Source organism: Phyllostomus discolor, chromosome 4 (genome assembly GCF_004126475.2).
Source record: "Phyllostomus discolor isolate MPI-MPIP mPhyDis1 chromosome 4, mPhyDis1.pri.v3, whole genome shotgun sequence".
Taxonomy (NCBI): domain Eukaryota; kingdom Metazoa; phylum Chordata; class Mammalia; order Chiroptera; family Phyllostomidae; genus Phyllostomus; species Phyllostomus discolor.
The window spans coordinates 193,733,282-193,760,156 of NC_040906.2; the positions used below are offsets into that span (position 1 = coordinate 193,733,282).

Below are 26,875 nucleotides of genomic sequence, written 5' to 3' on the forward strand. Positions count from 1 at the left end.
TATAATTTTTATTTCCCAACGGCCACCTGTCTGATTATCAAAATAGATGACATTATTGAAGAGATGAACATTAAAAATTTTTGTACACATTCTTTGTGTACAAAGCACATTGTCTGAACTTCCTGGGATAAAAGGAGGGTTCCGCCTTTCATCAGGGGGCTCAGGCCTCCATTTCAGATTGAACCTTCTGGCCTTTAGGGCCGTATATTACTTTAAATAGCTACCAGCTGACAGACTTGGTTGCTGGCTGATGGTAACTAGAAAGCTCTCATGTGTTGAGTAGTCTCCCTTAACAGAAGGGCAGCGGCAGTAGACAGGGAATTCGCAAGCTCAGATCATGATGAGGATCTTGAAACTACTTTGTTTTTGAATTCTGAAATGATTTGGAAATGTTATGAAAAGAAGAACTGTGCATATTCCTTTTAGAGGCATTATAACCTGGATCTTCCTGCAGCCAGAATGGGGTGACAACAAGTGGATTTTCCTACCCATGCCTGAAGCCCTTCATTTTGAATGAGGCCACGATGCACCAATTTATGTGTGATCACCTATTGACCTCCATATGCTTTGCCCTGGAGGCTCCTGAGAAGTTTTTGTTTTTCTTTTCTCTTTTTCCCTTTCCTTTTCTTTTTTTTTTCATAGTGAACAATGTAAAGATAAACTTGCTCGGTTTTGCATAGAAAACATGCTTTGTCTTCATAGTTTTTTTTTTAAAAAACTGAGCTTTGTGTTTAGCTGGAAAGGCACTCGAAGATCCACCCTGTGTGTGAGACAGATTACTTTCAGCAGAGCATTTGGCCTGCTCTTTCCGCTTGTGTTTGACAGAACCCAAAAGAATGTCTTTATTGCCTCGATGGAATCGCTAAATACATCATTTTTTAAAAAACAAATTAAATGCAATACAGTTTTTAAGTATAAAAAATTTTGAAATTAGCCTAGCCTTTGAATGTTTTTGCCCGACTCATACAGGTACATTGTGCTCTTCGTTTGGGCGATAGAATGTGTTGTTTATTAAGTCATTTGGATTTAGATTTTATTGATTCCATTGTTGAGTTTTTCTATGCTGCCTGGTGGTTCTGTAACCTTCGTTTTTTTTGGATCTAGGTATCTCTGTTTGAGACATGGATTATTTTGCTAGAGAATCTGAGGCTACTCAGTGATGTAGGGATTATGTTGGGATTTATTGTAGGGATTATATTTATTCCACCTCTTGAAGATTAGTGCCCAATTTATTTATTTACACACTAGGGTAGATTTGGCAAAATGCCATGCACTTCAGATTTTTATCATTCAATTATTGTCTCTCTGGCGATGTATTGCTTTCATTGGAAGCCTCTGTGTTTTCTTTTAATGATCACAGTGTTGTAGAAGTATTAGAGGTACTTGATTAAAAAAGAAGAGGCTACAGAGTTATTAAGTATATCACCAAGGTGATATTTTGTGTACAAAGTTTGAACTCAGTATAATTATTTATCAGTATCCAACATGCATGTTACCCGCAGTAAAATGTGCTCACTATTAATAAAGCAATTCACATTGACATTGTCTGTCTCACTTCTGATGTGTCCCTCGGCCATCAGAAAGCACAGTGCTTTTGAAGAACATTAGATATTTAGCTACTTGAATTTTATAGAATATCTTTGGATTTTTACATAAATAATCCTTTTGTCTTTGACACTTTAAAAATCACATTTTTAGTTGCTTTCCAATGTTTTAGTGAGATTAAAGTTACCCTGTTATTCTAATTATGTGAGAATTGAAAAAAAAATGTTTTTGGATGGTTTCATATAGATCCACGGAGTGTTTTCCCCTTTTTTCTCTTCAAAAGTATCTTAGTTCTTGGTATGTCCTAACTGTAAGTAAGGAAGCTTTATTTTGCGTTCTCTTTTCTGCCTGAGGCAAGGATGTCAGTTCTGAGAAATGGGTCTGGGCCCGTTTGTCTGGAATGTCAGGGAAGCCAGGAGCTGGTACGGGGCACGGACTTCTGGGCACGCACTCTAGAATGCCCTGTGGGGACATGCTCCTCTCCACTTCCCCTGTTTTTGTCCCTTCTAGCACACACGTACCTGTCACGCCGATAAAAATTCCATTACTTTCATGTTTTGGGAAGACTCCCTAACACGCAGGATGCTGCTGCTTTTCCTTCATAAAGATCAGCCTTGTCTCAGGATGCAAGATATTTGCAAGCTCTAAGAATAACATACCATTCTTGTCTTGGTGGAAGAACCCTTTAAACCTGAGAGTCTGCTTTGGAAAAAGACTGGGGAAGTCTCTGATGTTTCACGGAGTTTTTATTGAATTCCGTCCTCACGTGCGTGCATGGGGGATTGCGTGCTTGCACATGTCTCGGATCACGGCCCTCCAGCACCCTGGGTGGTAGCTGGAAGTTTGCCCAGCTGGGAAAGACTGTTCTTTTTCTCTCTGCCTCCTTTATTTATTTGTTATTTATTTATTTGTGGTGCTGGTGGTGCTGGTGGTGCTGGTGGTGCTGGTGCTGGTGGTTCCTTTTGTTTTGTATTTATGTAAAAAGTTTATTTGTTGCTGCTGAAAGATCTCAGCATGTGGCCCCAGAGCCCCCACAGCCAGCCAGGGTCAGTCTGGTCAGTTTCTGTGTGTTTCTTCACTCCCTTTCTGATGACTGGTCTTCATGCTGACGTTTAAAATGCTCTTTTGATCCAAGGTGCACCGATCATTTCTTACTTACAAACTTCTGCATTGTCACTAGCTCACCACACTTGTTTTTGAAAGAATGGTGTCTGTGTGTAAATCTGAATTGGGCACTTGGAGGAGGAACACATTCTGCTAGAAATCTCATAAAGCCATTTTGCCCCTGGGGACATGTTAGGTTTTATGAATAAATGATGAAAATATTTTAAAAGCTTGTTAAATTTTGTAGGATCCGCATATGTAAAACATATGCTATTTAAATACTGATATGAAAATAAGTCGGGAATGAAATGGAAAGAAAAATGGTGTGCAAATCCAAAACGTAATAGCCATACTGTATACTGTTCCCTGACAGGTTTTTTTTGTTTCCTTTATCAGTGGAATCTCTTTCTCTATGTGATTAAATAAATGCTAACAATTTTTATATTCAAGTGACTCAAATAGCCTTTTAGGAGGACCATAGTCTAATTTCACAGGCTTTTTTTTTCCTTTGCTCTACGCCCTGATGCAAAGAGTAAACTTAATTATATTAACATTCCACTTGTGATTGTGTCACTTTTAAAAGCATTGTATATTTATGACAAAATTCTACACACAGCTAGAGAAATATGTTTCATATGGATGTATCTGTCACACTTAACTTTTATTGATATGCTAAATAGCTATTTAATGCAAAAAGCAAAATCACATTTTTGCTTTGGCATCAGATCCATAGTATTGGATTGAACTTTTTCCTTTGAAGCAATTATTACACTTTGCTTTATTACAATTATTATAAAACTTTGTGGGATATAGAGTTTGAGTACCAGTAACAAGTTAACATCAAATGATACATTTAAAGGTAACTGGTTATTACTCACATTTTGAGTAGTTTCCCTTAAGTTTAATTTCACAAACAAGCGAATTCCCCACGTGCAAACAAGTCTGAATGGCTCTTAGAGTTATCAATGGACCAAAGAAACTTTCCTTTCTTCCCCCCATCATTATACTGTTAAAACCTTTTCAGAAAGAACACAATTGATCACACGTATTTTGTTTTGTGACTTGTATTGTCTTGTACACCTACCTTCTTTTGTTTTCTTGGGTGGGCTCCAACTTGGAATATGAATCCTGGGATCCATTCAGGATCAAGACAATTTGAGAGCTAAGTTCTGCATTTTGGGGCAGGGCGGCCTCCAGGAAGTGGGAGTGAGCTTCACTTCAAACTGTGTGAGGGGTGGTGGAAGGGAGGATGCTGATTAAAATAATAAACAACTGCTGGAAAGAGCGGTGGATTGCCACACCACTGTCAGATCACGGAGGGAAGCCTCTGGGGCCGGCTGCCCTTGCTCCCCTGCCACAAACTCTGCAAATGATCCCCTGCCACGGGGTGGGCAGCTCGAACTTTTCTCCCGACAGATAGAACAACTTTCCAACAGCTTAGTTCTGTTGCACTGACAGCATCCCTTAGGCATAGCCTGACCTAGGGAAATGGACTGAAACTAGCTTGGTGGTTACCATAGCAACACAGGCTGCCGGTGTCTGGGAGAGTGCAAACCGGTGGCCTCTTGTCCTGTGTTTGGGTGTTTCTTCAGACAAGAGTACACTCCTTGCTGTTCGAACTCTACATAAGTCATGCTCTTTGAAAACTGGCTCTTTACCCAGGATTTTTTTTTTTTCTTTTTCTTTCTGAAACCAGTCTGAATGGAGGAAGTTGGTAATACTTGGCTCTTTTTTTTTTTTTTTTTTTTTTGCCTTCTCTCATGCAAGTTTCCAGGATATAGCTTCTTTTTGCTGTGTGTAATTGAGACCAAACTCTAAGCTTGGGGCCCAGGAGAGACCAGTCGTGGGCTGCAGGTCATTAGTGAGGTGAGCAAAAGGGAATCCTGGGCTTCCCAGAGAAAAAGGAGACCATGCCAGCCTCGTGGAACACAGCTCCCAGAAACTGTAGGAGCAGATCTAGTCCTCGAGAGCTCCAAAGTCCATGAAAGAACGGACCCTCGGTGGGGCGGCTAACATGTCCCAGCACAAGCTGCTGCTGCTCCTCATGGACCATAGCTCAAGGGCAAGGCTTGTAAAGGATTTTACAAAGGATTTTAAAGTATAGCCAGAAAAGATACGGGTTTTGGAAGTGGAACGCTGTTGTCTGGAGGAAGTTTGCCGGAAAGATGTAAACTTCAAGGGCTACTGGACGATGATTGGTCTGAACTTCAGCTTACGGGAATTGCTGGCAAAGTTTGAAAAGGTATGCAGAAAGCTAATTTCATGAATGTCCTTGTTTTTTCCCTTCTTTCTCTTCTTGTCTTTTACTGTACATTTAGATGGCATATATTCTATTGATTCTGATTATTTAATATAATTTCTAAGGCATACTTGATTTGATATCCCCTTTAAATTTTTTTTTTAACTAAAGAGACAATTAGCAATTCTTTCCTTTGGTCAGGAGGGCTTCCCATGATGCCTGTCAGTTTTAGAATTCCACCTCAGAAGAGATCTTTTGTACTCAAGTCGGTTGGTAATTTAACTGAAAGTTATTTTGGAGGAAAAAAAAAATAGACCAGCAACAACACCAGGTTTTCATGCCAGAGTCTGACTTCATCAGGCATGGGTCCTGTTTTCCTTGCCCCTCAGGTTTATCTCCCTGCAGTGCCCAGCCCTGCCTTTGCCAGCCTTGTTTCTGAAGATGCAGTTCTGGGAGGGAGCCGGGAGAAGATGCCTCACAGTGACGATGGCACGTCTGATCTTAAGCTTTTCCTCCCCCCCGCCCACCCCGAGTGTGTCTGTTTTAAACACAGAGTGCTTGCATGTGGAGATTTAATGCTTAGATCATTAATATTGCATTTAGTCCTTTTTTTCCATAGGAAAGTTCTTGGCACACTCCGGGACCGAGTCTAGCCTGCCAAATGCTACCTTACATTTATAGTTAAACAAAACAGAAAACCTCAATGTGCAGCTCATGGGCTCCTGCCCGCCTTAGACTTTGGATGCCAAGCACCTATCTTCTTTCAACTTCCAGCCTTTAAAGAAAAGGAAAAAGAGGCAAAGGATTCTCATTATGTGCATAAATCAGTTACTTATCAGTTGTTAGAGATGCGCTCAGTGGCTCTCACCGTGAATACCCTATGGTTCATTACGAGTACAAATTATGCAAGACTGTATGGAGTCGTTAAAGGAATCATGGGCTTTTTCTTACAAAACTGCAGTTGCCAGAGGAGAATGGTATAAAACCACGTCATCTGAAAACTTTGAAAGTTGCTCCAAAACAATTGCAGTTATTGCCTCCTGATGATCGAAACAGTGTTTGGGCAGAATATAGAGAAAAAAGAATTTAACTTCTGGTTCAATGCACCCTTCTCCCCATCTCCCTGCAGCCCCCAATGGTAGAAGTAAGGATTGTAACACAGGGTGCACTTTGACCTCTTGCTTTAATATGTTGTTAAGCACCTAAATTCCTGAGAGTAAAGGATGGTTCCCAGTCTACTCATTCACCATTTAAAAGGGGTGGAGGAGGGAGAGAATATCTTTTTTATGGCAGCTGGTAACAGCAGGTGATGGACTTTATGACCATAAAGTGGCCTGCTAGCTTGGTTTGTATAGAACTGTCAGTTTCTTCCTAAAAAGGTACAGGGCATGTGTTACATGAATAATTCATTACTTAGACCCCCTGAGAGGCAATGATTGTGGGCAAGAGTTGGACTTTTGTATAGTAATTGCTGCCAGTAGTCTTAAAAGCCCAGGTCAGACACCAGAGGTTAGGAGCCTGCCTCTGCCTTTGGGCCAATTTATTGACAGAGTGACAAGGTCTGGGCATATGAGTATGTTTCCACTTTTAACTCCCAAACCTTAGGATCAGCTTATTTCTTATTCTTATTTTTAGTGCTTGTATTGACAGGGAAGGAGTCTACTGGCTTATTGTTGTCAGAGGCGTGATTTGGGACTCTCTCTTTTTTTTTTTTTTTAAATTGAGACAAAGAACCAATTTAAAGAAACCGTCTTGCTGCAATTCACAGTCTGCAGTTCTCCTTACGTGTTTATTTTTGTGTTAGACGCTTTTATAAAAATCTATGTGAAACTTAATCTCTTTGCCATATTTCATTTGTAGGAAGTTGTCAAACATGAATGTATTTTTCTTCAATTCAAGTATTAAGAAAAAAACCCTTGGTGTATTTTCACAAAAGCCATCTCATATATTTAGCCCTTGCTACCTTGATTCATTGCCAGGAAAACTGGTATTATAGAACGGTACCAGTGCATCACACCTCTCAAATCTAACTACCTGCCTTCCCCCACCTCTGGAAGCAGTAATGCCATTTCGAGGCGAAGACCAGGGCTTAACTGCTATAATGCAATAGCCACGTGACACCTTCAGAAGCTGAATAACAGTCTTTCTTTAGTCCCTGACTCTCAATTTTCTTAGTCCTGTTTTTAACTCACTATTAGTGATGTGCTTCTAGAGACGATGCTAACCTTAGTGACTTATACTTTTCATTTCATATCAGTGGTGTAGTTGCTCAGTCTGATGTTTAGGTTCTCATAGCAAAAAGATAACTGCTGTATTCTTGAAGCTGTTTCAGGCTTTATGAAAACTAGGGCCCAAGGTTGGATGGCGATGGGTCCTCCTATAATGGTTAGTCTGAAAATCTGTAGGCTGGGCAGATTATTGAAATTCCCAGAAGAGAGCTGGCCTTCAGCCTAACTTCAGAGCATCAGTTTGTTTGTGAGGTAAATTCTGGTTAATACTATTGAATTTTAGAGAAATCCAGTGGTTTTGTGATGTATATTGGGTATTCATTCATAAATGAATGTTTGGCACATGGTTGAGATCTGTATTTGGTTATCTAGCCACCAAATGTGTGTTGTGTGGATTGTGGTTTATAGAAGAGACCGGAAGGACACGTTGCACTTGGTACTCATGCCTAAGCTTCTAAAGCCAGAAAAAGCAACGCTGGGAGTCCTTGTGATCCAGGAGTCAGGCGATGTCCTCTACTGTTTCCTCAAGGTGACCGCTCACCGAGGATCAGGAGACCCCAGCTGATAGGAACCGTGTGTACCCCAGAGGGGGTGTCCTAAACAGGGGGTTGAGCCAAACTTCTCGCCAGAAGAGGATGACCTTGTGATAAGACATGTTGCCTGTCCCAAGCAGGTCCTAATCATCAACCAAGTGATGAGGGGGCAGCATCAGGACATGTGTCCAGGTCACTGAAGAGTTCAGACTCCAAGTTGACGTGACACAGAATGCTGGCCTACCGACGCACCTCCCCGCAATCCTGCCCAGGAGCTGGTTTTATTGCCACCTGACATGGATGAATTAACTTTCTCCTTGAAAGTACTTCATGAAGGAAGTATCTGACAGCTTCAGTGGTGGTTAATATACTGTCACACTTCGGCCATTTGCATTGTGCACAGCCCCATTTATTTAGTAGTCAAAGAAGATGGAGTAGTGGACAGTTTTAGCACAGTGACATTTTGAGTGACTGTTGCCTTCTGTTAATTTATGCAGTTCTGGTACTAAGGTGATCAATGATAAGAATGTGTGTGTGTGTGTGTGTGTGTGTGTGTGAGAGAGAGAGAGAGAGAGAATCTGAACAGTGCCACTCTTTTTGTGAGTCGTTTGAGAGAGCTGCTTCCCACAGTGACAACACAGAGAGGACGTGCTCAGTGCAGAATTTCCTTCACAGCCTTTACCTCCTTTACGATGACAAACTTAAAATTATAATTTGAAGCTATATTTTACTGCTCAACTGGTAACATCTAATTTTAAAACAAATGTGTCCTTGAAGACACAATAAACTTCCAATTTCAAGATCTATGCACTCGTTCAATATCTAGTAAATATTTGTGAAGTGCTTGTAGCCGGCATTGGGCCAGCGTGCGGATGGAGTGGAGCACAGGGAGCCTTGCCCTCTCTGAGCTGCCGGCCTGGTGGGAGGGCACAGACATTAAACAAGGACATTTTTTGGTACAAGTATGTGATTTAGCAAAGTAGAAAGAGCTACAGAATGACAGGTAGCCCTAATTTAATTGGGGTGCAGTGAAGTCTTTCTTAAAGAAATTACATTTAAAGCTCTGGCTGGCATAGCTCAGTGGATTGAGCTCAGGATGCGAACCAAAGTGTTGCAGGTTCGATTCCCAGTCAGGGTACATGCCTGGGTTGCAGGCCATGACCCCCAGCAACCACACATTGATGTTTCTCTCTCTCTCTCTTTCTCCATACCTTCCCTCTCTAAAAATAAATAAATAAAATCTTTAAAACAAAAAAAAAGAAATTACATTTAAGCTGGGTTTAAATGAGAAGAGGAGTTTAAGATAAGGAAATACCAAGTCTCTGGTTCTATTTTGCTCGTTTGTTTGTTTTATTGATTAGGTTCCAGTTTTAGGTGGAATCCTATGGTCTTTGTGACCAGAGGGGAAGAGGGAGGTGGGTAACAGGGGAAAGAAGGGGAAGGGGCAAGCCAAGGAATATGAGTAGCGGACTCATGGGCATGGATAATGGGGGATTGACTGGGGCAGTGCGGGGGGAGCAGGGGAGGGCAATGGAGAAAAAGGTGGGACAACTGTAACTGAACAACAATAAAAACAAGATGAGGAAATAACTGAGATTGTGTCTGATGTGTGTGTCCGTGTTGGGGGAGGACATTGGGAGCTTTCTGGGCAATGGGAACTGCTTATAGACAGGTGAGGAGTTGAGGAGTTGGGTGTCCCAGGATTGTAGATTAAAACCTGTAACACAGAAAAGCCTTGACTAGGTTTTCCGGCCTGTTCACTTGTGAGTCTACTATCTATGGTTTTGATCATTAAGATGCTCCAATAGTTTGGCCACATGAAACATCTAATGACTGCTCTTGAGAAATTGTGTTTGGCCCTGGCTGGTGTGGCTTGGTGGATTGAGCACTGGCCTGCAGACTGAAAGGTCGCCGGTTTGATTCCCGGTTAGGGCAAATGCCTGGGTTGCAGGCTAGGCCCCCAGTTGGGGGTGTGCGAGAGGGAACCAATCAATGTATGTCTTGTCTATCGATGTTTCTTTCCCATTCTTTCTCCTTCCCTTCCCCTCTCTCTAAAAATAAATTAAAATAAAATCTTAAAAAAAGGAACTTGTTTCTGTGTGTAGAGCAAACCTGCTTATATAAAGACTACCTTGGACAGAAAGCCACTGTTTTTTAACTCACTAGGATTTTAGTGTGTTTTAGAAACAGTTGGAGTGCAGTCAAGAATTTGGAACTTTCTGTTGTGAAAAATATTTTTCTTACTGGTCGTATTTGTTATGCTGGAATTTAAAATGTAGTTTATTGATTCTTTATCATTGCAAGTCGGCTTGTTCAAATTATCTTGAAAGTGCATTTAATTGTAAATTTGTTCCACTTACTAATTGAACTTTTTTCCTACTCCACTGTCTAATATATATTTATAATCACAGAAAATGGGGAAAAACATTACTGGTATTGATTTCTGACTCAACAAATGCTGCTACAGACTAGGTGGTGATTTCATAATCATTAATAGAGTGGTTAAAATCTATAAGATTAATTGTGGAAAGGAAATGTAGCTTCTAAACTATTCGTTGAATAATTCATTGAAGTCAGTAAATTCATTGTAATTATCAATTGACTGATTAACTGCAGTAACTCACCAGAAGCCTTACAAACTGTCTCAAAGTGTATTTATGTATCACCTAATGAACTTTGATAATATTATCTGGTGGTTGTGTTATTTTTTTAGATAATACCTATTTTTTAAAATATTATGATTCCTCATTTTTAAAACCTAAAGCTCTGACTATAATCTTATTGAGCTCCTGATACTCCATCCTACCCTGTCTCCGGAGTCCAGTCTTCCTTTGGAAAGGGTCAGTGCATTTCCTTTCCTGAAGGGTTCACTGTGTTGCTTTGGCAGCCCCCTTGGGATATAGTAGGGACGTTGTTGCTGACCTCACTCGTTCACCTTCAGGAAAGGGCTGAGGACTCCTTCAGGGGAAACATCGCTGTGTCCATGTCGGGTCAGGTAAATATGCCGCGCGAAAATAAACCTCAGTTGCGTCAGCAAGCCCCAGAGACGATGGATCTCTCCCCGCACCGGTGGGGTCGTTGCAGACTCCTGGTGGCACTCTCCCACATCCCGTTTCCTATCAGAGCCTTCAAACGGTTCCGTATATCACCATCGAAGGAAAATTTTACTTACATGTTTAGGGCCACGATGTGATCTTAGAACATTATACAGAAATAAAAGTGATGTGATATGCAGTGTTTGCCTATAATATCTCTATGGGTTGTATCATTAGAGAAATATCCAGTTAAAGGCAAAATTGGTGTTAAAATAAATATCAGTTAGTAAGTAATTAAGGAAGCAAGTACATGTTTTCCTTTATTGGGGAATTTATGTTGTCCTGGGTATTGCATGATGTATACAAAAAGACTGTTGATCATTGACCCGATGTATTTTTTAACTGTCTTCTGGCAGGTTCTCCTGAAAGGGTAAATTTTAGGCTTTTAATGGTGTTTTTGTTTAGTGATAAATATGTCCTATTATTCTAAACCCCTTGCTTTTTTTAACCTTCCATATTATGTTTACATTGTTTGAAGGTATGTTTTAAGCCTTCCAAGTGAATCTGTAGAATATTTCTTCTGTTTCCAAGTGTCATTTCACTGCTTGATCACCTTGCTGTGGCCCCTCTGTGCACACGACTGGCTTACGTTAAATGCCTGGAAGAGCATTGCTTTGTGCTTCTGGATGGGCCACATCCCCGTAACTAATTACCAATAACCATTTTGTGCTGTGTAATGTTCTGAAAGGCTTTCAGGGGAGAGAGGTAAGCATTGCTAGGGCAAGCCTCCCAGCTATGCAGCAAGAGTAAACCCTGTTTCATGGGAGTTTAATTTATTTCACCATTTGCTGCTCTATCAGAGTCCTAATCTGACAGCCTCCCATGCTGGCATCTGCACTTTAAAGCCAGTGCATCATTGCACAGCGGGCTGTGAAGCATGATTCATGAATTGTGGGTAATTCCAAACTTCCAGGGAAAAGCTTAGGCAGGACCTTCCAGTGAAGGCTTCTGAATAATTTTAGGTTTCCTATATTAAATTTTTGAATGAGATTAAACAAAATGATTACTACATCTCCTTCTAATTATTCCATTATCTGATTTTTTGTGACACTTGAGTGGCTAACATGCCAGTCAGACCAGATGAACTTATTTATATATTCATTTATGCATTTATACATCCATCTGTCTATCCTGTGTATGTCTACGTACTATCTATTACCTATTTGTATCTATTTTATATCAGGCTCGGAGACTGTGAAGGCTCACAAAGAAATATTAAGATGATCTCCTGTCTTTAGGAGCTCTTGATATATTTGCCCCCAAAAGTATGCCACCAAATGTTAAATTAAAAAAATAATAATGTATATGGATTTCCTTTTCTTTGATCACTTTCTGGTTGTTTTCTTCCTAACTTTTGTTGAGGCTCATGTGTGGAAAGGTTTTTCAAGGGTTTTTGAAAGATACATTTCAACATGGATACTTGGTCGTAGATAGTGCTCTTAACCGAAACATTATAGAAACACTTATAACATGACTGAGTCAGTGATGCAACTCTGTTTTACTCTGTTCCTCATCGTGCTGGGTTGGAAAAGGCATGACGTGCTGTGATGTGAGGAGCCCACCTTTCTGCATGCTTTGGTACCCAGATTTCCTGATGTTGTGGAACGCGCTTGTGAAACTTAGGAAACAATATATGGATTTTTATGTGCTTCTGTCTTCCCATGTCTCTTGAATATGGAAGGAAGCCAACAGGTCTGGCTGCTTGGGGAAGTTGTGGTTTGATGTTGCCTTGTGATTTTAGGTGTGGGCCATGGATAATGATGGCTAGAAACTTATATAGGGAGTATGGGGCCAGATTCTGGATGGCAGTAGTGAGGCTTGCTCACTGTGTCATGAAGTTTTTTGAGACAGGTGAATATCATAGATACATTTATCTATTTATATCATTTGAAGCATTCCAAGCTAAGACTATAAGGAGATTGACATTTTCCATTCATAATGTTGCCCTGCCTGAGAACCTTGCATCAGTTTCTGGCTCTGTTCTGTTGCTCCTGTCGGTGTCTGCTCTGCATAATCTGGGGCACGTGTGCTGGTGAAATGCAGAAGAATCAGTAATCTCAGAGACTTTATTCAGTGGTTAACCCTGATTGCTGGTGTACTCAGGTCACGCTCTACAGGTGAACCTGATGTGGCTTTGTCACCAGGACCAGATAACCCCAGAGACCAATGGCTTTGCAAATGTGGAGCGTAAATTTGCAGAAGCTGGCTATCAGAGCTTGCGTTCATCTCTCCCACAGCTCAAATATGACCCTATTAGTGTCATGCTAGACATCACAGATGTCCTCTGAAACTATAATTGAGCTCTTCTGCCCCTTAGCTTTGTGTAAGTGATGCCTTCCTACCACGCTGATTGGACAGTGAGGTGCAGAGACCCCTCCATGCATCCTTCTGGCTAATGTAGGCCGGCAGGTGCTCGAGGTGCAGTCACTCAGATGCTGGCCTCTAAGGCTTGGTTCTTGATGGGTGACGTAGAGCGTTTACCAGAATTGAGTTACACATTAATGAAAGTATTCTGAGTATTCAGAGAATTTCTATTAAAAATTTTCATCATGCTCTTTTAGAACTAGAGAAGCTTCAGAAGAGTGAGGCTTATGAAGGAAAGCCAAAGATGAGAAGGGTGTAATGAAACTATAGTGTTTGAGTTTTCTGTTCCTTTACTAATTCATAATTCAGATTCATTACCTGAAATACACACTTTTAATTTTTGCAGTACGTTGCCTTAATATTTACCAAGTAATGCCATGGAGACTTCCCCCACCCCTTCATGGCCCCCTCTGTGTCTGTTCTGTTTGTAAGTTCACACCCATTTGCTGAATAATAGCGGCTGTCACATTAGACTTAGCTACAACTAGGCTGTTTCCATTTTATTCGGGAAGAAAAAATGATTGCCAAATTAATACAGATAATTGGGTTGACAACCTTATAGTGGGAGATTATTAAAAAATCAAAGAACCTCTGTATTTTAAATTTTAAAATTCTTATACTTATCTAAATTACAAAAAGCAACCCCATCTTTTATAGAAACTTGGAAACTCAGAGAAGTATAAAGAGGAAAACTAAAATTACTGCTGATCCTCTTATAAAGAGAATATATTACTTTGATTTATTGCTTATAGTTTTTAATATATGTGTGTAATGATGTAGAAATACATATGCTAATTTAAATACCTACTTTAAAATGAACATATAGTTTTATATCCTCCATTTTTAAACTTGATATTATATTACTGTTAATGTGTTATAATAGTTTCCACTTTTTTCCAGTTTTATTGAGAAACAACTGACGTTCAGCTCTGTATAAGTTTAAGGAGTATAGTGTGATGGTTTGATATATAGATATTGTGAAATGATTACTATAATTGGTTAAGCTAACATCTCTCTTCTCATATAGAAACAATACAAAGAAAAGAAAGGGAAAAAAGGAAACAACTGTTCTTGTGATGAGAGCTATTAGGATTTATACATTTAATAACTTTTCTATATATCATACACAAGTGTTAATTATGGTTATCGCATCATATATTACATGCCTAGTATTTATTTATCTTATAATTGAACTTTGTACCTTTTGACTACTTTCCTGTAATATCTCCTTCTCCCCATTTTTCACCTCTGGTGAAAAGTATGATTTCTCTTTCTATAAGTTTGTTCATTGTTTGCTCCTTTTAGATTCCACATGAGATTGTACAGTGCGTGTCTTTCTGTGTCTGACTTCTTTCACTTAGCATAATGCCTTTGAGGTCCATCCCTGTTGTCATGTAGTAAGATTCCTTCTTTTTATGGCTGAATAACATTCCCTTGCATACGTATCTCACATCTTCTTTATCCACGCATCCATCGATGGACACCTAGGTCTTTTCTGTGTCTTGGCCCTTGTAGATAATGCTGCTGTGCACATGGCGGTGTAGATATCTTTCTGCGTTCGTGTTTTCATTTCCTTTGGATATATTTCCAGAAGTGGAATTGCTTAATAGTTTCCACTTTTTTACTTTAAAAACAATAATCAATGCAATAAATGTGTTTTTACAAAAGTCTTCCTAGGATAGGTAATTTCAACAGTTTTAAGGCTTTTGATACATGCTTCTGCAATGTCTGAACTGATTTTTACTGTTAATTTATAATGGCTCTTATTTTACTTAAACTACACTAAAATTTACTTTATAAAAATGAGCAAAGTACTTTCCTATTTTGCCATTCATTTTTATTTCTTAATGAGGACATTTTTATGAAAGTTTTTTTAATTTTAGAAACAAACTTTATTAGATTGAAGGAATGAACAATTAGTAAGTTTGTCTAAATGTTGAAAAAGCAATTAAAATGATATGATATCTGACAACTTCTTTAAAACTTTGTATTTTGATTGGAGTTTTACCCAGATATAAGGGGGAGAAAGAATTTGATTGAATATAACTAGCTTAAAAATGAAATTTAGATTGTAATATATTTTATTTTTAAGAACTGGAAAATCAATGTATTGAAGATTATCATCTTCAGTGTATTAAAGAATATTAGTTTTATTACAAGAAATTTGGAAACACTTGAATTTGTTATCATTCATGGTGGAATTCACTATTTTTCTTTTAAAAAGAAAACCTCATCTGTGGAATATAAAAACAAAGCTCTATATAGGAATCCCAGGTAATGCTGACACAAATACCTAACGTTTGCATTATCTCTTTGCTTTTCCCTCTTTAGGACATCCAGGCAGAAATTGATGCCCATAATGACATATTTAAGAGTATTGATGGAAACAGGCAGAAGATGGTAAAAGCATTGGGAAATTCCGAAGAGGCCACTATGCTTCAGCATCGACTTGATGATATGAACCAAAGATGGAACGACTTAAAAGCAAAATCTGCAAGCATCAGGTCAGAATAATCCATATTAAAATAAAACTAATGGTGTAGGAGAGTCTGATTCTTGTATTTGAGTCAGAGAACAAGCAGTCCTATGATCATGCTACTTCCTCAGAAATACTCTAAGGTTTAAATGCAAAGACTACTTTTCTAAAGCTCTGGTTTTAGCTCCATGGCCAGTGCCCTCTGCCAGCTGTTCTTGATTATTCACAGATTTGCATATCATTTTCAACCAAATAACACTAATAATGATGTTACCAACACCTGATTGCTATTATTTCCTTGACTAAGTACCATGTTAGGATCATTGCAAACATTGTTTATATCATTTTCAACCAAATAACACTAATAATGATGTTACCAACACTTGATTGCTATCATTTACCTTGACTAAGTACCATGTTAGGGTCGTTGCAAACATTATTTAGTACTCAAAAAATTCTTGCAGGTAAATAGTAAAATCCTTTCTTAATGTGAGGAAACAGAGGCTTAAGGAAAGTGAGGAGCTTGCCAAGTGTTTGAGCTAACCAGTGCCAAGCCAGGATTTGAATCTGCACCTTTTAGACTCTTGGCAATGAACATGTTCTGCTTCATGATGCTGTTTGTATTTCCAATTGGAAGAAATTAAATATTGCTTATGGACACTAAAGTGGAAACGTGATGATGCATGTCTGCATTTGAAGAGAATGAAATTCAATAAGGACGCATTTGAGGTTTAGAATCCTGACTCGGAGAGGACCTTGGAAAAACACCTACTGTGACAATTATTAATGTTGTTGGAAGTCAAGAGGAGTTTAGAATTATATTTAATAAATATATAAGTTTAGGGGAAACTGAGTTTATGTTACTGAGCAAAGATCCAAAAGAAAATATTGGGAGAAAGACCAAGATCTTGTACCTGGATCAGTTTTTTTTAAAGTTCAGAAGTTGTACAATATATTGAAAAATGTACAATTTAAACCAATTGTACTTTTGGTTTACACTTTTTAGCTTTACTGTGTATTTACTGATCTTGAGCAAGTCATTTAGTCTCTCTGAGCCTTAGTTTTCCCATTTACAAAATCAAAATATAAATGTTTAATTTATGTATTTGCTGTGAAGATTGAATAAGATAATCTGATAGTTCCTTAACCTATGTCAAGCCCATTCGGTGTAGCATGCAGTTTATTTTATTTTGTTTTACTTTTTACATCATGGGGCTCAGTAAACATGCTTCAAGGGCCTTCTGGGTTTCATAGAACTGGTTATAGAGAGTGGAAATCTGCAATGATTATGATTGTGAATTAATTTTTCTTCTGAAGAGGTGTCCTACAGGTTTTTGTTTTTCTGGAGCTCATAGAAGGAGATATGTGCTTCTTTTCACACTTAAAGAAGGGGGCACTGTAGCATGACCTTGGAAGCCTCTGTATAAAGACCTCGTTGAAAATCATGTCAGTATCGGCCAACTACACTTTTTAATAACAGGGATGTTCTGGAGTGTAGTGTACAGTGAGAGAATATACTTACGCTTGTTGAAGATTGAATTTTCAACTGGCCATTTGGTTGCACCTTTCTGTTCCCCGTAAATATAAATAAGTGAAAAAGACTTAAAATGTTAACACAGACAAGCATTCACCAAAGTTCTAGCAAAACCAACATTCGTCTAAGGAGCTAAAAGCCAAAGGGGTGGCCCTGGTGAAAGTGGTGCACGTGGGGCTAGATTCTGAGAGTCTGAGGATGAGTTCTTCAGGACGGAGAGCTTCCTGAAGGCCCACGTCATGGACAGATCAAATGGAAAGCTGCAGAAAAACAGCAACAACAACAAAATCAAAACCTTTGGCACTGCATGAGTGGTATTGCCTAAGCCTACCAAGTATGTCATTTTTTTCTAACCTGAAAAGAGATAACTCATAAACTTCAGTTGGAATATTGTCTTATACATAGCTTAATGCTATTTTTAGAAGACGGGAGAATAAACGTTGCCAGTGGACTTCTGTGTCGTGATAGATCATGTAGTCCAGTAAAATGTGTGATTAATGTGATGAGGAATTAAAATAATTTTTAGCTTCATTACTCACCTCTGGAAATTCAGGCATTGATTCAAGCATTTAACAAGAACAAATTTCTAATTTGAGGCATTGCTAACCATAAATAAGATATGGCCTCTTCCCCTACGGGGCTGGCCGTTTTGTCCAGGTTAAGATGTGCCCTGTGGAGGGCGTGGTTACACTCGTTTCAAACCATCAGCAAAGGCTTTATGACAGAGGCAGTTCTTAAGTTGCACCATAAAAGATGTACAGTTATTCCTCAGATGGACTGGGTGGGGACCGGAGAAGGGCTTCTAGGCGGGAGGCTTGAAGTAACACCGTATTTTCATGGAAGAGCTAAGATGTTCAGTCTGGCCAAGAATAGAATTTAATGTTGGTGTAGAGAGGAAAGACTGTGGCTAGAAAAAAAGGTAGAGAGAAAGGTAAGACGTAAGTCCTGGAATACCTGTGTGTACCACGCTCCATTCCGCTGGTGACAGAATTTGAACACTTGTAGGTGACATAATCAGATCTGAGTTTGCCAAGATCCCTCCCACACGACTATGAGGATGCATTTGATGAGCACAGTTCTGAAGACAGGGAGGCTTGTGCGGAGACCTTTTCAGCATCGAGGAAAGGAGAGAGAGACTGACTAGATACTTAATTCATGCTGTCGAGGAACTGCCAAGACATCTAGAGACAAATAACCAGGAGCCACTGGATGGGGATCTCTTCAAAAGAGGGCCGTAGGCCAAATGATGGTGGGACGGGGAGTCTCCAGACAGAGGTGGCAGGAAAGCATTGTGGGTAGGCAAGAGGCTGTATGGTGGAAGAAGGCACAGCATGGGATCCCAGGCGACCCTGATACATAAGGAACAGGGGAAGGAAAGGGAAGCCAGCAAGGAACTTGAGAAGGGGCTGTCCTTGCGGAGCAAAGAGGCCCTGGGGAGTGTTGTCAAGAGCCAAGAGGAGGGGTTTTGACAAGGAGGCTCAGTTAGTAGTGCTGGCTGCTTGAAGAAGCCGGGGAAGATCAGGGCTGCAGAGCCCAGCTCTAATCAAAGGCGTGGGTGACTTCTTTGCCAGGGCCATTTTGTGGTTGAGACAGAAATCTGATTGCGGAGGACTGAGGAGTCAGGCTGGGAAGTGAGGCAGCGGGAATGGAACTGAATGTACGTAGTCTGTCTTTCTCAGGTCGCTGCTCTGACGGGACGCGGGGAGAGAGAACACGTTGCTCTGACTACGGGCGTTACACACTTACGACAGCTGGCAAGCTGCATCTGTGTCTGTATTGACCTTTCTCTGCTTTCGTACAGATTGGATATGTTTAATGCGATGAGTGATAGTTTCATTTTTATCTTCAAAAAGTGGATGTAATAAATTTCGTGAACATATTCAACATTGCTTAGACGTTTATACAAGATAAAACAGTTCATTATGCTCAGCAGTGGACCTCCTACAGGAAGCGCGCCTCAGGGCGATGTGGGGGCAGGACAGCGTTTCATAATGTCATACTCTGGAGCTACACTGCCTGGGTTCAGACCCCGGCTTTGCCACTTAGCTGCTGTGGCACAGCAGGCAAGTTACTTAGCCTGTTAGTCTCACTGATTACCATTCTGGTTGGCACTGATCTGTTCAAAAGACACAGAAATTCTCTCTACCCTGTCTTTTCCTATCTTTACTCACTAATCCTGGGAATTTCTGAGAAGGTCCCCAGCAAGGCTGGATCCCAAACAAACACAAATCAAAAGTGTGGCCCAGACAGAGCAGCAATGCCCCGTGAACTACCGACAGACCAGGCTGGAGGACAGAGCTCAGACTGAGAGCTAAATGGGACCATTCACCGGCCTCCAGAATGAGGCAGGAGTTACGAGCAGTCACGGTTCAAGGTGGCCTCCAGAATGAGAAACCCTGCATGGAAGAATAGAGAGAACTTGGTATATGCAGACCCCTTCTCGAGAGTTAAGGGTAGGTGGAGCTTAAGCACCTCCAGTGATTTCCAGATTTGCAAATCAGATTCCTGACTCCACCTCTACAGGTACTGAGAGAGGAAAGGGGCAGAGAAGAGGCCAGAGTGTGCTTGGTGAGAAAATCCCTCCCCAACTCGGGAAGTGTTCTCAACAGCAAACATACAGAGACAGCCTATCTCCCAGCCACCTGGCTCCTTCCATCTTTACCGACAGTAACACCTGTGGAGCACACTGTGAATTCCTGCTTCTCTGTTCTTTCCTCTCATTCCTTTAAAGCACAGTCTACCCTTAACACTGGCTTCTCTTGAGAACAACATCTGTGTCTTTAACATTTCTGTAGGGTCTTCCACCACTTTTCTTTATAATTGAAAGCTGGCTTTCCTCTTAATTGTCTGCTTTACTTAAACTTAATTAAATTTAAGTGTAATTTGCCAATATTTCCCACCTGGCAGTCATTGGGACTATCCTGCATATTTAACAACAGCTATGGATACCAAACAATCAGAATGCCAGCCATAAGATTCCAATGTAGCACCCGCAGACACATTGGCTGAACAGGAGCCCTGCCACACAGCGGATAACAGAGAAAGTAGCGGCCTCTTAGCTATTTCTAGGACATTGCTTCTGTCTCTGTCAACAGATTCCCCTTAGGAGTGAATACATCTAGCCCTGACCAGAGTGGCTCAGGTGATGGGGGGCCATCCCATAGAGTGAAAGGTCACTGGTTCAAGTCCCGGTCAGGACACATGCTTGGGTTGTAGGTTGGGTCCCCATTCGGGGCACCAACAGATCGATGTTTTTGTCTCTCTATCTCATATAGGTGTTTCTCTCCCTCCCTTCCTTTCTCTCTAAAAATAATAAATAAAACCTTACAGAAAAGAAGTGAATGCACCCATTATTCTGCCCTCTCACCACCTAATTCCTGTTTCCCTGATCTACAGAAAACACTTCTACTTTGCTCATTGATTTGAGCGTCTGACTTGCCTTTCACTCTCCATCTTTTCTTCAGTTATCATCTTGGTGTCGATATCCGTATTGATGACTTTTTATATTTTTCCTTGCAGGTTTCTTTTTTAACTTTATAAAAGTCTTTATCCCTGTTCTAAGTCCTGTAGACCTGGCCATACCTGAGATCCAGTTAACGTCTCATGCCATCTTGGCATTCTTGAGATGATCGCTCCCCAGGAGACCAAGGGAATCCGGGAAGATTGTTCTCCAGATGACATTTAATTGTACTACATTCCGTCTGGCCACGTGCACCTGAATGCCTCTGACTTGCCATGTTAGTTAGAGAAGAGCCCTCTGTTGTATCAAATCCCAGCTGTTTACAACATCATCAGTAAACCAACTCTCTCCACATTAAAGTGATGGATTTTATGAAGAAAATGCCTTCTTCCATTGCTTATTACATACCAGGACCATCTCTATACTGTTATCTAACTTTATAGTTTTGTCCTGTGTATATAATTCATCTAAAGTATTACAGCTAGATTTTTTAAACTTACATTTTCTAATCTTTTCAATTGGTGAATTGTTAGCTTTCTTTTTATTTTTCCTTCTTCCAGAGCCTGTGCATCTTTCTCCTAATCTTTAGTTGCTTAAACCCTTCCTCTTTCAGAATCATCAACCCCTTTTACTCAGCTTGGGTCCCATCAAAAGCCATTTCAGTGATGTCAGGACCTTGAATATCTTCTCCCCCTTGAATTTCCTGTCCAGTTTTTAAATTTCTGACACTCTGACAACCAGATGTCCTCTCTTTTCCCTGTTCTTAACTGTGGGCATTTTATTGTTGCACTAGAAAGTGAAAAATGATAACATTTATTTACAACTACAGTTTGATCCTTTTTACTTAGAATTGGTATTGTGATTCTGAATGATTTTCCATCATATTCACCACCAGGCCTATTTCTAAAAGATATTGAGTCCTCTTTACCTCCTGAACTGCTCCCCAAACTCCCCCTCTGCAGGGGGCCTTGCTTCACTTTTCTGAGAGTGGCACCATCTGATGAATGCCCCAAATGGGGCATTCAAATTGTGTTGTAATTGTGATAAAGTTAATATTGTCATAGCGGGGGGCATCTGCTCTAATCCATCATCCTTTTTAGAAAGAGAATATCTGCCAAAGGTCAGAATAACAGTTCATATTTGTCGAACATTTAAGTGCCGGACTGACACTAAGTGCTCCACAGGCTTCACCTCCAGTGACCGTGGTGTGGTCACCAGCACTTCTGGTAACATTCGGCTCAATACATTAGTTAGTTTCTTAAATATTATATTGCAGTCTTTTTGGATGACTATGATTAAACTTCTTAAATACTAAAATCCAAGGTGCCACACATTCCTTTATGATCAAAAAACAATACGTACAATTGTGTATTACATTTAGAACAGCAGAAGAGAAGATAGCTAGTGATTTGAAACTTCAGCTGGAAGATAGGCTCTTGGGGACTTGAGGATTATTTTTTCCTCTCTAGACCAATGTGAATTGGAAATACACTAATAAATTCAGTGATGGGAATGACAGGACTTAAATTTTATATTTATTTAATTTAGGATTATGTTAATTAAATATCTACTTATCAGCTTAGTTGTGTTTTAATATAGGTTCTTATTAACATATGGTTTCATAGGCCAGTGAAATTGTCAAATCTAATGAAAACAGAGTTCAAAGACAAAATTCTGTCTTCTCATTCTTTTATGAGCCTCTTAAAAATTCAGGGCACCTTTTAAAAAGCCGTTAGAGAAGATTAACATTTCACATCATCATTATAGCTAGTGTTACCAGATTTTACAATGTCACCGATTCCACTTTTAACCTCAGGTGATTGATTTTTGCTCACCATGTTGTAAAACTACTAAAATTTCTTTTCCCCAAATCTAACAGAGGAAGATTCTGCTGCTCTTCTCTTTCCCCGCACACCCCCACCCCCGGTTCAGCGCTTTGCCGTACAACTTACTGCGATGGTGGCCGTGGTTCTGTGTGGTAGCACAGTTCACATGGTAGCCACCAGCCTTATGTGGCATGCTGAGCACTTGAAATGCAGCTAATGCAACTGATAAACTGAACTTCAAATTTTATCTATTTTAATTAAATTTAAATTGAAATAGCCATGTATTGCTGGTGGCTAGCATATCAGAAGCCCAGCTCCAGCGTTCTTTCAGCACAGACTGAATTCAGAGGACCTCGCTTTTTTTCTTCTAGTGGGTCGTAATTCTCTTTCTGGTAGCAGGAAAAGTCCCCCTTTAGTGTTATTGGTTATTCTTGTACTAACAGAGGTATTTTCTTTTGTTATACCTTAATTTATAATCTATGGGTGTTACCATAAACTACAAACAAATTTGATTTGTAGTGAGAAAGCCAAATTGGACGCTTAATTCTGTGCAGTCCTTACATCATAGCGGATAGTATGTCTTTGTTCCTGTTACTTTGGGTCATTATACTCTTTGGTAGACTTGCTTTTCAAATGTCTGCAAATATATCTGAGTGGTTTCTGTCTGCTCTCCATGATGGAAGTGGTGCAGTGGAAAGAGCTTGGACTTCAGTTCAGATTCCAAATTCTCCTCATGGCTTCTGAGCACGTTTCTCTGAGCCACAGAGTTGTCGTTAGGGCTCCTAGTCAGAGTACATCAGTATTCTTGTTTTTCTCCTAACTTGACCTAACTTCCTATGTCTGATATCAGAGTGGTTGCTCCCAAAATGTTTGTTTGCACTGAATAAGTGAAAAACAACAACAATGGTGTTTTATCTTAAGAAATACTCCCTACTCACTCACAAAGTTTCCTCTATTTTTCTTATCTGCATAATAGCAGAAGTGCTAAAAACTTGTTTGAAGAAACACTGAAAGGTAGAGACATCTGGTAATTTACAATAAATATCAATAAATAGTTTCTTCCATAGTTCACTCATTTCCTTCCTTCCTTCCTTCCTTCCTTCCTTCCTTCCTTCCTTCCTTCCTTCCTTTTCCCTTGCCTTTCTTCCTTCCTTACTCCTTCCTTCCCTCCCTTCTTTCTTTCCTTCCTTTCTCTCTCAGATTCAGATGTAAATATTACTGATTACATTCCCTTCAGCACAGCATAGGGAATGTAATCAGTAATATTGTAGTAACTATGTATAGTGTCATATACTGTCATATAGTGTCATAGTGTCTTTTTGGGGTGTCACATCATAAGTTATATAAATGTCTAACCACCCTGCTGTACATCTGAAACTAATATAATATTGAATTTCAACTATTTAAAAAAACAAAACGTTTAAAAAAATAAAGTAAATGGCAGGATATTTTTCTACTATATTTAAATAATTATTGTTTTTATGAATCTTTACCTTTTAACAACTTTTGCATATTTTATAAACAATTTATCATTTAAAATGTTTAAACAGTTGTAAAATAAATGATTCCATCTAAAAAGAGGGAATTTTTATAAAGCATATTATATAGTAGACATTATCCTAGGTTGACAATACACTCAGTAAAAGTACCTATTATTTAGCCCATGTCAAGAGCCCAAAGAATAAACTGAAGCAGGTGAGAGTTTGGACAATGAGTCAATTATCCGAAATGTAAGTGCCCACGGATATGTGTCAAATACAGAAATGTTTTAAGTGAAATTCTGAAAACATGATTGATGACTGGTTCTAAAGTCTTGGGGAGGTGTAAGCTTTAAAATGTTTAGAGTCAAACTGAGAAAGTACAATTAACACCACACACAGATTTAAGGTTTCTTCTTGCAAAGCATTCAACCCATGGCCCAAGAAAAAGCTTTCATCTTGAAAGATGAAAGAATTAAATTGAAACTAGAACACTGAAGGCTACTACGGAAGCATGCATGTATTTGGGCATATGGTAGTAATCCACTAAACACGTAGTTATAGTCTATTGGAGAATAACCAAAACAGATTTTCCAGGCAAAGATCCTGCCAGATCAAGTTGCTTTTTACTCTAGAAAATGAAAGATGCAGAGAAGTACAGATGCAGAGAAGTACATATACTAATGTTATCTTTTTTTAAAATTTTAAAGTTGTTTCAGTATCTTCTTTATAAAAGTATTACCTTCATCTTTACAAATAGTTCCTCAGGTGCTGAGTGCCGTCTATTCCAACGATCAATTTCATTACTTTCATTCAGTCAAAAGAGTGAATTGCATTGAAAAAGACATGTGTGTGCTCAATACAGTGAGTGTGTAACTAGAAATCAAAGTAATGTCTGACTTGTTATTGATTAAGGAGGTAAGCTACAGACACTGAAGACGCAGGACCAAATAATCTAAACGAAGAGGTCAGAGGATGTGCACAAATGGTTTTGCGCACAGAGACACTCCAGCACTTCTTGATTTACTAGGGACCTCTGATTTCTACTCTAATTTCTAGGGGTCTTTTTAAAAAACTACACGTAAAAGTACTGGAAAGAAATTTTATCAGGCTAGTCAAATGTACGGCAAAATCATTTTTAACTGTCAGGAAGAATTTTCAGTTAATGCAATTAAAATTATTTAGCTCTGCTCTGTGACAAGTAAAATCATTTATCAGGAATAGGTAATTACATATTTGTCCTAAAATTAATCAAAATGGACACAGAAAAGCTGGTGTTTCAGCAGAATTGGAATCTCATTAAAGAACAATTTTATACAGCATAGGGAATGTAGTCAATAGTATTATAATAACTGTGTACGGGTCAGATGTGTATTAGACCTATTGGAGCGATCACTTTGTGAGGTATACAAATATCTAATCACTATGGTTTATATCTGAGGCCAATATAATAATGTATGTCAACTGTAATTGAAAAATAATTTTTAGAAAGACCTAATTATAAAAAAGAGGCAACTCAAAAAAATTTGGTAAAATGAGTTAAATTATAGCACCTGTAGGAGGATTAGAAAAAATCATAAGTGCAAGAGACTAAAATAAGAATTTTGACCATCCAGTTCCCAAAGAATTATAAAATACTTTAAACCTCTTTTTGTACTTAAAATTGTTATTTATTGTTTTAGTTTGTTTTATATGAGCCAGCTGACAGTGGCACTAGAAATAGAGTGCAGGACAGTTGGTCTTTGGTATGTGACTGAATGGTGGTTCCTGCTGTTCTAGAGATATGCAGGATTCCATTTTTTTTTCTTTTAGCTAAGAATATTGGCTCATAGACTGCGGTCATTACTCTATGAAATGGAGATGAACTAGAGATTAGCAACTTATAGTTCTTCTGAGAACAGTATGCACTTTTTAACGAAGACTTAAGAAACTGTTGATCTATTTCTGGGAGCACCTCCTAACGTGGTCAGAGGGGAAATGCGTGTTTGAATGATCTGGAGCGGAGCTCTCGGCTTTGTGACAGAGCCCCCAGTAAACCAGGTGTCCACGAGGAAGGAAATGGTAGATCTGAGGCTCGGCAGTGGCTGTGCCAGGTACCTCTTAAGTAAAAGAGCAGCTTTGTGGGAGTGGGAATCCTAATACCAGTGTCAAGGTGAGAGCTGTTGTCTGAGAGGACATGAAACCTGACGAACAGAGGTTTCTTGTACCCAGAGTTGCCCCAGATCTTTTCTCATCAGAGTCTTTAGTCTTCGGACACTGTTGTGTAACAAGGCTTACGTCTGTTTCCATCTGCCTTGCGCCTCTTGATCTGAAAGGTCAACGTAATTCCATTTTGTGCAGTTTAGCGCTTAAGTCCCCATGCACAGTCTGTCCACTGGGGTGAGGCAAGATTGAGTAGATGCTGATTTCTTGAGCCTCTGCAGTCATTTCTGATGGGTCTGTTGTTTCATATCCAGCCCGTGTGCTGGATTAGTGGGTTTTCTCCAAGATCCTTAGCAGAACAACTAGCAAATCTGTGCTTCGGTTACATTAATATTCTCAAAGGGCTTGGCTGTTATTGGTGCCTTCATCACATAAAAAGATATTTCCTAAACATGGTTTTCTGATTGTGAAGTTCATAATCTGAGTGTGTAAATGTCCTTTGCTGTGAAATGAAGATTTACCTTTAAATCAGGCTGTGAAGTACTGTAATCAATGATTTCTGCTCAGTTGTTTTTATTCACAGTGGACATTTGTCACTGGACGTCAGTCAACCTTAGCCAAATGGTATTCTGTCCAAGGAATGCCTTATATTTTCCAACTTTTTACGAAAATGTTGGTGATGTTCTGTTTTCAGTAATTTATTTGGGTTCAAGAAAAATAGGGGCATTAGTAATTTTCTTTTCTAAAAATATAATTAGCCTTTTTTTTGGAAAGAAAAATAATATAGACCTGTTGTAAATACTCAATTAATATAAAATTACATAAAAAAATAAATATTTACTATGTTCTCA

The 26,875-nt window shown here is 39.4% G+C and overlaps 1 protein-coding gene across 7 annotated transcripts in view; it reads left to right on the forward strand.

Annotated features, from left to right (window-relative positions):
* Positions 1 to 26,875, forward strand: part of UTRN (utrophin) — a 504,099-nt gene that overhangs the window by 338,135 nt on the left and 139,089 nt on the right. For 6 of the 7 annotated variants that reach the window (XM_028510941.2, XM_036024842.1, XM_036024843.1 and 3 more), the window contains one exon: positions 15,440 to 15,612. In XM_028510941.2, the coding sequence (XP_028366742.1) occupies positions 15,440 to 15,612 (173 nt within the window). Of the gene's footprint in view, positions 1 to 3,945; positions 4,892 to 15,439; positions 15,613 to 26,875 lie in introns of those variants that run through there. The other variant, XM_028510943.2, reaches the window with a different exon arrangement.